Raw genomic sequence first — 13,290 nt, forward strand, 5'->3', positions numbered from 1 at the left:
GAAATCACAGCGTAGTACAACTTTATTAATACAAATCGATGCAACTCTATGAAATAAAATCATTTCTAAGTGTGTTTATATAAATATATATTGTACAATAAACAGTATTTAAGTTTTTATTACACATTTCTGTACTTACTCCTTTGTTTTTGAGGCAAATACGGCACACGTCATTCCACTATGTTAAACTTACAGCAGATTAGAATAGTAATTTAACAGAATGGGATGTAGCATGCAGGACACATGATGACACACGACGTAACCACTCAGCTGTATGAAAGGAACAATTACAATTATCACACACACTCAAACAAATCTAAACATTTGTATATGGCCTACTATATAAAGTATATGAGGTACTTATATATTGGAGTTTTACTAACTTTAGTGGAGGAAGAAGTATTCAGATACTACTTAGCATTACAGTGTAAATCTGTTACAAGTCAAAAACCTTACACTTTAAGCACCAAAAGGAAAATAAGTCATTATGCAGAATTCCCTATTACAGATGAATACATTATATTACTATCTGGAAATTCTATTATAATGATCAGCACATAAGTGTAGGGTGTGTCTATTTAATTTATAATGTCATAATTGATGATTTATATTTCTACATCAATAATATACTACTGCGAAAAAATTAACTTTATTAAATGGATGTAAAGAAAAGTAAGTACTATATGTGCTTCCAACATGTAGTGGAGTGGAAGCAAAGCATTAAGAAAAGATATTCAGGTAAAGTACAAATACATAAAAATCCCAGTTTAGTAATAGTGATTTTCTCCCACTTCCCAGCCGTATACCCCAGTAAGTAAATGGTGGGTTTTGTGAGTGTGTCTTCCACCCCACATTATGCTGACTGTTATTATTATAACTGAGATATTTAATTATTTGAAGTTGCACAAGAAATCAAAAAGAAACAACTCATGCCCAAGTTGAATTATTGAAATCCGTAAACAGAGCATGTGAGTAAGATGGAAGCACGGATACACAGTGTCAGTTGGTTACTGTACATTCTGTTGGGAGTTTTACACTGAAACAGTTATTGGGACTTTGTTGTCTTTTAGTTAGTCATCTGTAACTGAAGCACACGAGCAGTTGAAATCCCGTGGATGAGCTGGGAGCACCTGGAAAAGAAACGCTGATTATTGGAGGGGTCCCCTGCCTCTGCAGAGCCACTGAGGTGCTCTTGAGCAAAACACACGTTCACCCTCAGCTGCCTAATGTCCAGCAGCACTGTGCTCTTCCCTGTGTGTGTGTGTGTGTGTGTGTGTGTGTGTGTGTGTGTGTGTGTGTGTGTGTGTGTGTGTGTGTGTGTGTGTGTGTGTGTGTGTGTGTGTGTGTGTGTGTGTGTGTGTGTGTGTGTGTGTGTGTGTGTGTGTGTGTGTGTGTGTGTGTGTGTGTGTGTGTGTGTGTGTGTGTGTGTGTGTGTGTGTGTGTGTGTGTGTGTGTGTGTGTGTGTGTGTGTGTGTGTGTGTGTGTGTGTGTGTGTGTGTGTTTCATCTCCACTGTACCGATGGGAGCCCTAGCATTGCTAAACGCTGCAGCCATAATCACACAACGTTACATAAATGAATACAAAATGTAAGTAATTGTTGTATTTACATGACGCTCTTTAGTGTTTCACTTAAAATGTTATACTGTACTATGAATATGCTGCCATGTTGTCAGTAACAGGAGTCTGGTAGAATAAGAAGGCACATGTAGACCTAACTCAAATAGCACATCATTTAAACACTAGAAACTGATACATGTGATCAGGTATATCATGTCAAATAATAATAAAATAATAATAAAAATATACCTGTGCCAGGTTTACTGACAATATAGTGAAGTATTACCTTACTGAATGACTGCTACAATGTACAATAAAAAAGTGTATACTGTAAACATTTCTAGTAACTCATTCATATTAAAGGATAGTTTCACAATTTTGTAGCCTGTCTAAAAATAATTGTCACATGAACATTGAACCCAGTTTAGGTCTGTGATCACTCCTCCTATGCTGACCATTTACTAATACAGTGTTATTGCACTTTCAATGGAAGTGATGGGGCCAACATCCACCATCCTCCTTTTGTTTGAAAAGTGTATCTGAAGCTTACATCAAGCTATACTTCAATGTGCAGAACAAATCAGACTTGTCTTTTCTTGCATTATTTGGAGCTACACACTGTTTTACATGAAAGAGACATTATTATTATGATGAGCTGTGTATTTGGTATTATTTTCATGAATGGTGATAGATGGAATATGTTGACTCTCTGTGTAACACAACAGAGAGCATTAGCAGTGTTCTTGGTGCAGTTTAGCAGTAACTAAGTACTGCATACACCACACTCTTCAATGCATATTTTACAGGAGGAAAAGCTGTTACTGACAATGTTACCAGTGGCCATGACTACTATAACAATACCAGGACCCTGAAACTGAAGCAGCCATCATTTATTTTATTATTTTTCACCTGTGCTGTTTTACAAGTAGGACTTGTTTAATGTGTCATGAAATCTACAAAATGAACTATTTCTACTTGGTATGTGTCCAGGAAATGCACTTGAATATTGCTGTAAGAAACCACACACCACACACATCAATACATCAAATGAAAGCTGTGAGAGGTGAGAGGTGTCAGGCGGCTGAAGGACATTTTTTTGTGTTTTCCCTTTGACTGAGCAGCAGTCGTCCGAGTGGAGGAATCTCTTCCTGGCTCCTGCACACATGGCTGGAGGGAGGAGAGAGGAGGAACAGTGTGTAGCGTTTTAGCGCACACTTTTCATGATGGTTTCAGAGAAGAGGCCAGCCAAGCATTTCAAGTGGCAGAGCAGCGAGAGGGCAGCATTGTAGAGGAGCAGGTAGTGTAATGATCAGGTAGACAAGATGACATCAAGCGTCCTCAGAGACGGCGAGGCACAGAGAGCTGACATCCTTCCAGAGAGAAAAGAAGCACTGAAACACGACGAGACAAAACCAACAAACAGGAGAGCCATTAGCCCCGGGAAGAATTGTTATGACTGTACAGCAGCAGGACACAAAGAGGTTTCAACACTGGAGAAAAATAATAAAACATGTCACCCCGTGTATAAGATCAGTGTAGGATCAAGTGTTAAGCTAAAAAAGGACCAACAAAAGAACAAACATAGTACAATTGTGTGTCATTGGATGACAATGATGAACATTTATATTTCAAATACATATACTAAGAATCCTGGGTCTCAAGAAAAACAGGGGAATTGCGGGAAATGAAGATGCCTGAAAGTCATCTGGTAACATCCTTCTAATTCAAATTTGTCATCATAAATATATTTGTAAAAACTAAAATATGTGAATTTATTATTCTTCAACACAGCCGTGTGTTTCCAGCTTTAGAGCTTAAATAATAAAGCTGCAAATGATAGATTGTTCCTTTTGTTGAATAGGATTTGAATGCTTGGAGTAAATTGAAGTTGTACAAAGTGATATTAGATATCAGATTGCAGACTGGAAGATCATTCGTATACGTTATTGTTATTTATCATCTTATAGACACGTAAAAAAACAGACCCGAAATCTAAAATAATACTTGATTATCATCATTGGGATGTTAAGTGAGGATGTTGAGGAAGAAGACAATACATTATCTAAGTGTAATGTTACCTTACAGACATGTTCCACCTTTCCACCTTATGCATCGATATCAATTATACTTGTTACTGTATGCAATATACATTTGTTTTCTTTTTCGACAGCTATAAATAAAAAAGATAAAGATACACAATATTTCATACATTTAGGAAATCATTCAATACCTCAAAATGTGTATCACTCATAATGGTTGATATTTGTATTTAAAGGCATTTAAGCAACGGTAATGTATTGTTTAAAACCATGTCTTTAAATTCATACTGTACACTCCTTTTGGGTTGGTGCTGTATCTCAGGACTGTGTGCTTCTTGTCAGGCTTTTCACTCTAATAGCCATCATTTTACATTAACAAAGTGTCCTCTCCTTCTTTGACTCACCTCTGCTTCCTGCTGTAGCTCTTCTGATGGTCACTAAAGAAATATGAAAAGAAATCGGAATGCTCACAAGTCATGCGATGCACGGTATTTCAGATATGGTAAGTGTGGATGTTATGATTAGAGAAGCCACCGCAATATGAATAGGAAACATGAGCTCTATACTTTGACTTTGACATTTGAAACATTTGATGTATTACTGCCTTAACTATGACATTATGCATTTTTTATTTGGCACGCACGGGGAAGATGGTTTTCATTATGATATGTCTCTTTGAACATAACTACAGGCCATTCAGTGAACCTTTCACTCACTTCATTTACTATAAATAAGCCAAATGAGTGGAGCAGATTTATTTTAGCTGAAAAAGGGTTTGTTTATTTTATTCTACTTGTCAAAATGGGGAAATCAAATGTCCCAAAGGTCCATCTATACTGTAGTAACATACGTTTATAGGGATTTAATAAGTGATTCAATATATACGTACATATTGAAGACACCACTGTTAGACAAATAATCCATAAATAAAGATTGTTTTCTGTTATTTGTGCAGCCAGTTGTTGTTCTTTTGTTTGTCTGGTTGATTTTTGAAAATGGTATCAAAGACAAAAAGGAGTAAATGATGAGTTGAATACAAATTAATCATTTACTTATCATTTATTTAAAAAATACATCGGAAAGAAATATAGCGTGAAAACGGCAATATTTTCTCTACAACATGCTGAGAAAAAACAAAAACAGTATTCTTTGAATTAATTAATATAAGTTGTTTATTACTGTTCTTATGGATTCATCATTCTTTTGTTTAATGCTAATATGAAATAACAATTCAATAAGATAAAGAGAAAATTAACTTGAAATTAGGTAGCAAAGACAGTTATCAATATTATACATTTTGGTTTTTTTAATAATGAAATTATAAAGGATGTGATAAATGTCTGTTTTAGTAGACACACAGTACTTCAATAAAAAAGAACAAGAGTGATTTGAACAAATAAGTGATTTCATGTGAAACTAATTTACAAATTCTTTATGTTGTATTCATGTACTTTTTATATATCTGCTCATACAGTACTATATTGTACCTGGCACTCAATTTCAGCCTGGAGCAGTTTATATAGGCATTATCCATTTTCTTCAAAAGAAAACTAGTGGAAATGAAAATTTGAATCTTTTTTCACAGTGCAGTAAAAACAGGGTTTGACTTCATTTTCTAAATTGCGGCACGTGGTGCGTACTTATGTCTGCCAGGATCAATACATTCAGAATTTTAAGTAGTTTTGTGATGTGTTTATGGGAATTCATCTAAATAATTGTAGGTTATCAGATGGCCTGCGGGATAAAAGCATCCCAAAGTGGGGATAAACATACAGGTAAAAAAAGCTTTGATATGCAGCTTCTGTTCATTTCCATTGTTGAGTTATGAAGCCTTTTAAAAAGTTCCGTCTCCACATGCAGCACTCAAAGAGCTTCCAAACTTTTGATTAGAAGATGCATCTCTCGACTATAACACGAAAACAAGCCGGTAAAATCAATCATTGGCATAAACGGACACCATGAAACACTTGATACAGATTACAGCTACACTGAACAAACTGAAAAGTTGACTTTAATTCAATGTATTATGTCAACAGATTTCACATAATTTGCTTGGTTTAGTTGAAAGCAATGACATCAAGTTGAAATAAAAAACATTTGGTTCAACTTCATATTATTGCTTTCAACTAACCTAATACAGTTATGTGAAATGTGTTGACATAATACATTCAATTAAAGTCAAAGTTTCAGGTTTTTCATTGTGCTTGAATGTATATCAGGTGTAAAACCACATTTGATTACTATTAATAATATGATTTCCTTTTTTTTGTATGCAGATAGAATTCTATAGAAAACTCTAAACCCCGTGAACTAAAGAAAAAAACACAGCATGTGGACTTTGTCATAAAAGCCGCCATTTAGCAAATTATGTTTGATCAAAAACAACTTTATGATTCTATTGCAATGCAAAGTTTTCTAAAAAAAAAGACTCTATTCTAATGCCATTGCACTGACTGTGCTTTTGTTATGCACAACAATGCATACCAACATGTATAAATCCAGCACTTGAACACAAGTATGCTTTCTGCAGTGAAGTGAACCACATTTTTCTCTACCTAGATTTCAGTACGTGTCGTCAAACCAGGGCCTCGACTTATCACAACAATTGTCTGCCAAGGGCAACTAGAAGCAGAAAACATTGGCAGAGACATTGTGCCACATGAGTAACTGGTGACAGAGCAGAGAGCTGTGGCTGAGTCAGAGACAGACTATAACAGCTTTGTTTACCTGCCCTCACTGCTGCCACAATTAATGCAGCAGAGGAGTGGACCAACCAGGCACCCTTGGAACTTTGGTAATCTGCATTGATCCGCTGTGTTTTTTTATAAATTGTTGTAACAAAAGAGAGCAGCCATGTTCAAATGTTGCCACTCAAAACAATGCAGAGGACAGCGGCACTCACAGAACCCTCGGTGCTTCAAATGACAGGGGTCTGAATCCGTTTCATACCCCCAAAGTTGGATTTTCCAAATTTCAGTCAAGGTGACAGGGTTAGAAGATAATATAATGTATTTGTTTGTGTGTATTTAGCTGTATTCATCTATTTGATGCAGACATTCTTTGAAATTGATTATATCATTATTTTTTCCAAGTCATATTGACTTTTAGTTTAAAAAGTGACAGGGTCTTAGGTCTAGCTACTTTATTTACATTTAATTTAGCTAACCCTTTTATCCAAAGCAAATTACTAATAAGCCAAAAACATGCAAATATCGAAAAGTAAGAAACATGCAGGTCATTTTGCTTCAAATAGGCCAAACCATGTGAATGCTGGTGTTCTGTCCTTTTACGTAATTTATTTTGTTTGCTTATGATTATAATTGATAAACACAATGGCCTCAATAAATGTAGTTTTATTCCTTTAGAAAATAAACACATGTCTACTGAGAAACCTGATCACTTTACACTCACAGCAAGGATTAGCATGCTGGTATTATTAAGTTACTTAAAATGGTCTCTTTTGTGGTATTATTATTTTTAACAAGAGAAACAATGGATTTTCATATTATATCATCAACATTTGTCTGTATTTTCCATTGGCAATCAGATGCCTTGGGTTATGGGACATTGTTTTTCTAGGCAACACAAACAGAAATATAACACAATGCCGTTAGACTGGAGTATTTTCCAATAAGAAATGAAATGTCTGCCTACATGCAACATGCACAGTATACATGCCTTTCCCAGTGTCTGATTATAACTATCTTTAACATAATCAAGGAAATAAAGTGCACATTATGAATACAGTAAATAACTTCTAATCCTATAACCATTTTGAATTCTTTAACACTTCCTCCCAGCTGTCAGATTTTTGTCAGGATCCTAAAGCCCATATTCTGTTTTTTGGCGCCCTATTAGCATCATTTCGTCCATCAAGCGACATTAATTGTGAATGAATGCAAACTCCTGCAGAAGAATACGGTCTTCAAGAGGCCTGGCACATACTTTCTCCACTTGGGAGGACCTTTAACCTACTTAGCTGAGGAACCGCACCGTTTCAAGTAGTGCAGCTGAAAGATATGCACCTGCCCGCTTTTTACTCTCACACTGCCCGGACATTTAAGAGGAGAGAATGAATTTGATCTAAATGGCACTACGCTGACTTGCAGGTGTGGCATTTTTCCACACCAATACAAGCCACTGGGCCGGCCATAGGACAGATGTGGTTTAAATGTAAGGGTTGGAGTGAGGAAGACAAATCATTTGTGCTGTTGCAAGATTCAGTCTCCGTATTCAAAGCTCAAAACGGGGTTTATGCTTCACGGAATAGTATAGGTCTATTATATTTCGTGGCTAAAAACGCTACAAAAATATTTCAAAACCATGGACATAACGCCTTACATTTTTATCGCCACTGAATTGCTTTTTTTGTAATGAAGAAAATAGTTTTAAGGAATTATTTGAATGTGTTCTGTTGTCAGACATTAACTGTTTATACGGTAAGACGTGGAGGACTCCACATAATCTTTAATCATTTCTTATTTAATATATTTATGGGTTTTTTCCAATTTAGAAATAAAAGAAGAGTCCTTTTCTTGTAGTTATTAGAACTCATTATAAGGAACTGTACCCAAGACACCCTAAAATAGGCGATAACAAAGAAAAAGAAAAAAGCATGCGCCAAAGTCGTGCGTAATTTACGCTTGCAAAAGGAAACCTAATTGTTTTTAGTTTCTGTTTATTTTGTTGTGATAGGATTGCAGTGACATTTATCATCTAATATTTTACGTGGCATGGTTTTTGCATTATTCACTTGCAAATTCGCCTCTGCGCCGCACGATACAAACTATAACGCCTAAACCCTTTGGAGTATTTCTTTAACTTGCATTATGAAACAAAGTTAAGTTACAGACTTAGGTCCGGAAAGACAATAGACAATATACATCCCCATGTTTTCTGCACTTTGTGCTCGGCCGGTGTGTGGCTGAGGTTGCAGGTCAGGACCCTGGCCCTTCAGCCATCTCTCCACATCTCTCAGGGTATTGAACCAGCAACGACGAGATGAAGAAAAGCACTTCAGAAACCAGGCGCTTTGCTCCATCTGCTGCGCTGAGCTGAGCTGAGGGGGGTTAGGATGTCGGGGAAAGGTTCTCTGTATGATGTAAACTACATAAATGGATTGTTATTGTGTCCTGGTTAACAACACTTAAATGGTCCGTCAAACACTTACACATCATATATCGGAAAATTGGTTAAAAATGTCCCTATAGGATTATTTGGATTGGGCGATTGTGCAGCAATACGTCTTATCAGTAATGCGCACAATGATTAAGTCACTACTGCAGGTATTGCTTGGCAAACCGCTTCCTGTAGAATAATGACACATTAGGTTGCACTGTTTTTTTAAATCTTATTTCAGCAATTAAGCAATCAAACGCGTGTTGAATTTTTTCCAAGTGAAATAATCGAGAAAGACTCCAAATGTATTAGTCAGGGAGGAGATATTTTAAAATGTGTCTACAGGTGAAAGCAAGACGGCTAATACGCGAAATAACACAGCATCCCGTGCGTAATTCTGGGGGGGAAATATAATTGTTATCATACAGCCAGCAGGATTTCAATGATTCTCCTTGGAGCGGCAAGTATCAGGCTTATTTAAATTAATGTTAAAAAAATGTGCATTAAGAATTCTACACGCCGGTTGTATTTTACGCACAAAGCAACACAACTATTTACATGAACATCTAGCAAAGGGGTTTGGTTATTTAGATGATGTTCTCTATAAATGTGTCAGATGTATGAACCAACCTTTGCTGGGCCTTCTTCACGGCTCCTTGGCGCGTCCTTTTATCTCGCTCCCTTCTGCCTTGGCCACATCAAATTCACTGGATGTAAAACATAAAAGTTAACTTAGATTGACCAATATAATAATGTAGACTCTGATCAGCGTTGCATGCAGCCAACCAGCTCCAGATTTGTATGGGATCCTAATGTGGAGGGTCTGTGGACCAGGGTCCTGCTCTCTGACTCAGTAATCCACAAGGTTGAGAGGTTTGCCTCATTTACATAATGTTAGAGGTCTGGGCCGAGGCCTACCTTTTCTTTTCGCCATGCTGCTGCTTCTAAAAAGGTGGAAAAGACGTACAGGATTCTGGACAAGGGCAGGAATATTTGCAGGTATGAAATATTAACTTAACTTAAGAAAGGCGATCGTTATCATTTGTATTCTCTCCTGGAAATAGTGTTTTATTATTATTATTATTATTATCGAGAGATTTGCACCTGTTTTCTCCAAAACAGTTAATTCTAGGATTTATTTGTCCTACTTCGGCGTCTTTCTGTCAACTCCAGCTGACTTTGGAATACGCATGCATTGTTTGCCTTACCTCAACAACAATAAAGTCCAACCACTTCACTTTAAATCCGCTGCGGAATCCAGACATCTGAGGGACAAACAAAAAACAGAAGAAATTCGGGTAGTAAAAATATGCATGAGAACAATGATTTATTACAACCAGGCTGTCAAGTTAACCGGTGTTCTTGATATCTCGCTATAATTGATGGCTGACCATGTCACGTCTTCAATTGCTCAATTAGGGTATAGCTAGCTACTTGCTGCCATGCCATGCTAAATTACATTAGTGGCTTCATGGAGACGAGTGTTTCCTTCCTCCAATACAAGCAAGATGGGTACACATTTCACCCCAACGCACAACACCTGCTCCTGCTGCTGCTGCTGTCTGTTGCAAGGTGTTGATGAAAAACATACAAATATCATTATGATTATTAGCGTTTATGAGCAGCATTATAGCTCTCCCCCCTCTCAATTACGATGAGCTATAGGCTCAATAATGTGTTATAGATCCATAGAGGAGACACATGTTATAGGCTTTAATGGGAAGCTACATTAACTGGTGTTCATTATTGCAATTTGTAGTAGCTCTTTTCTCTTTTGACCCCCCCTGTTGTGTGTCTCCTTCCTCTGATTCTTCCCCTGGCGCCAGTCAGTTTGCTCAGAGATTACAATGTCAGGTCAAGACTGCAAAGTGTCATTGGATATAGTGACAAGACTTGAGGGTTTTGAGGCTCACAATATTGTCTCCAAATTGCATTAAGTCGATGAAGAATATTCTTTATTCTAAGAAAGGTCGAGTTGTAATCTTTCATAAATTATGCAGGAATTGGTTTCAGGAAACCTGACGATTTGGACAGATAATATTGTTTAAATCCTAGGTATTATACTCCTCTGCAGATCATGGAAGTTAGATTGTGATATACTCACAGGTTTGGATCTCTATTGCAGCTCCCTTTCAGCATTTTGAGCTTATTCTGACTTGTGCCTTTCTGCTGGGGCAAAATGATGCTTAAGAAGCATAAATGAGCCGGTCATACAACTTCATTGTGGCTCTTTGATGATACTCGGTGGCCCTTATGTCTGTTCAAAGTGCTCTCAAAGTTTCTAGAAAGAGTGGAATTCCCTCCTGACGCAAAACATTTTTCATAATGTGGTCAGATCAGCTGATGTGCAGCAGGGTTATTCTCACCTGTATGTCAGGGGGGAAAAGGCATTCGAAAATAGATGGTGAAAAAAAACCATGTTTTATTTATTTATACAAGTTAATATAAAGCAAAGAGTATTTATTTCATGAATTATTTCGCTAAAATGTAAATGACTATTGTTTGCTGGTTTAGGAGGTTTGCTCCGCCCCCTGTGTTTGTCGTAAACCTGGCTCCTGGCTCCAATAAACCCGGGCTAAGAGCGCCCTGGGCTCGCCTCCTTCTCCAAGGCGATCAATAGGATCTCAGGCGCACTACAAGCACTCTCTTACGTAGACATCCACCAAGGAGAGAGCCGATACAACAACACGGCTGATCTGCTCAAACACAAAAATCTACCTGCTTTCTGAATCATGTCGTTGAGCCCAAAGCACACTACGCCTTTTTCAGTGACAGATATTTTGAGTCCAATCGAGGAGTCCTACAAGAAGTTTAGTGGCATGGACGGCGCAGGGAACCTAACCTCTCCACTGGGAGCCTACCGACAGCCTCAGGTGTCTCAAACCGGCATGCAACAGCACACCATGGGCCATAACGGCACCGTGGCCACCACGTACCACATGCCGCACACCGTCTCCCAGTTCTCCCACAGCTCGATGGGGGGATACTGCAATGGAAGCATTGGCAACATGGGAGACCTCCCGTCGTACCAGGAAAGCATGCGGAATAGTGCAGCAGCAACAGGGTGGTACAGCTCCAACCCTGATCCAAGATACTCCACAAGTAAGTTATTTGATCCATTTATGCACAATTTTCTATTTTTTTTTAAATGTCATTATTAATAAATATAAATACATTGACATATGAGGAATGAGAGGGGCAGACGCACAAGGCTAAATATGCTTTGCTTTTTAATAATATTTAATCAATGTTTGGGTAGCTAACGATAACAAGTAAATGCAAATTATTTACACAATTTTAAGACTTCTTTAATTTACAAGGACTATTTCTGACGGTTAAACTGAAAAGGAGATCATTCTTTCAAGTCTGGCTCGGCTTTTATCTTTGTCATGAGCAAATAATTAAAAGCATTATTATTAATATTATACGTATTATTATCATTATTATTATTATTGTTGTTATTATTATTATTATTATTATTATATTATTATTATTATTAGTGGCATTATGATTAATATCAAATGTGTTTTTTAGGCTAATGCTTTCCAGCTTGTGTTTTATTTGCTTATAGTAATAAAACAATGGATAAAGACAGGCGAAACAGTGTTCTCCTCTTCTGTTTATTGAACGCATGTATATGTATGTATATTTTTAAGTTTCTAGATTCATGGGACATTCCACAGGTATGAACATGTCCGGCATGGGGAGCCTCTCAGGAATGGGGGACCCTTCCAAATCCATGCCAGTTCTCCACTCAGCGCCCAGGAGGAAACGGCGCGTCCTGTTCTCGCAGGCTCAGGTCTACGAGCTGGAGAGGAGGTTTAAGCAGCAGAAGTACCTGTCGGCGCCTGAGAGGGAGCACCTGGCCAGCATGATCCACCTGACACCGACCCAGGTGAAGATCTGGTTTCAGAACCACCGGTACAAGATGAAGCGCCAGGCCAAAGACAAGGCGACGCAGCAGCTGCAGCAGCAGCAGCAACAGGACGGGAACCTGTGCCAGCAGCAGTCGCAGTCCCCGAGGCGCGTAGCCGTGCCAGTTCTGGTGAAGGACGGCAAACCGTGCCAGAACGGCTCCAACACGCCGACGCCGAACCAGCAACAGGTGCAACAGAGCCAACAACAAAACCAACAACAGAACGGAGCCGGAGTTGTGCTCGCATCCTCGACCAGCAGCCTCAGCCAGCACCAAAGCCAGCAGCAGCAGGTGAACGCTATGGACCTGGAGGAGATGTCGCCCAGCCCCCCCTCACTGCACAGCCAGCTCAACATGGCCCAGATAGACAATTCTGCTGTAGATTACACCAGTAACATGGTCAGCTCAAACCTCCTCTACGGCAGAACGTGGTAGGACTTAATACATACTGTCACTTTCCACTTTTTCTATGTGAACCTGCGGATGAGCCCACGAGCAAAACAATATTCATATATATATATATATATATATGTATCATATATCATATATGAATATTGTGGGAACTGAAAACGGGGGCCCTTTGGTGTTGGAGAAACATCAGGGTACAGAGGCGCACCAGCTGATCAGGGCACATTTTCTTGACATCTCTGAGAGGGGAG

At 38.3% G+C, this 13,290-nt stretch overlaps 1 protein-coding gene across 2 annotated transcripts; it reads left to right on the plus strand.

Moving 5' to 3' along the window:
• Nucleotides 1-11,447: 11,447 nt before the first annotated feature.
• On the plus strand, nt 11,448-13,066 carry nkx2.4a (NK2 homeobox 4a). Of its 2 annotated transcripts, none has more exons than XM_034112131.1 (2): nt 11,448-11,817; nt 12,372-13,066. In XM_034112131.1, exons 1-2 carry the CDS (start codon nt 11,448-11,450, stop codon nt 13,064-13,066), a joined length of 1,065 nt encoding a protein of 354 aa, XP_033968022.1. The 2 variants fall into 2 exon arrangements, with proteins under 2 accessions (XP_033968022.1, XP_033968023.1); XM_034112132.1 differs by having other exon boundaries at nt 12,399-13,066.
• The last annotated feature ends 224 nt before the right edge of the window (nt 13,067-13,290 follow it).

This window comes from Pseudochaenichthys georgianus, chromosome 22, assembly GCF_902827115.2.
Source record: "Pseudochaenichthys georgianus chromosome 22, fPseGeo1.2, whole genome shotgun sequence".
Classification (NCBI taxonomy): Eukaryota; Metazoa; Chordata; class Actinopteri; order Perciformes; family Channichthyidae; genus Pseudochaenichthys; species Pseudochaenichthys georgianus.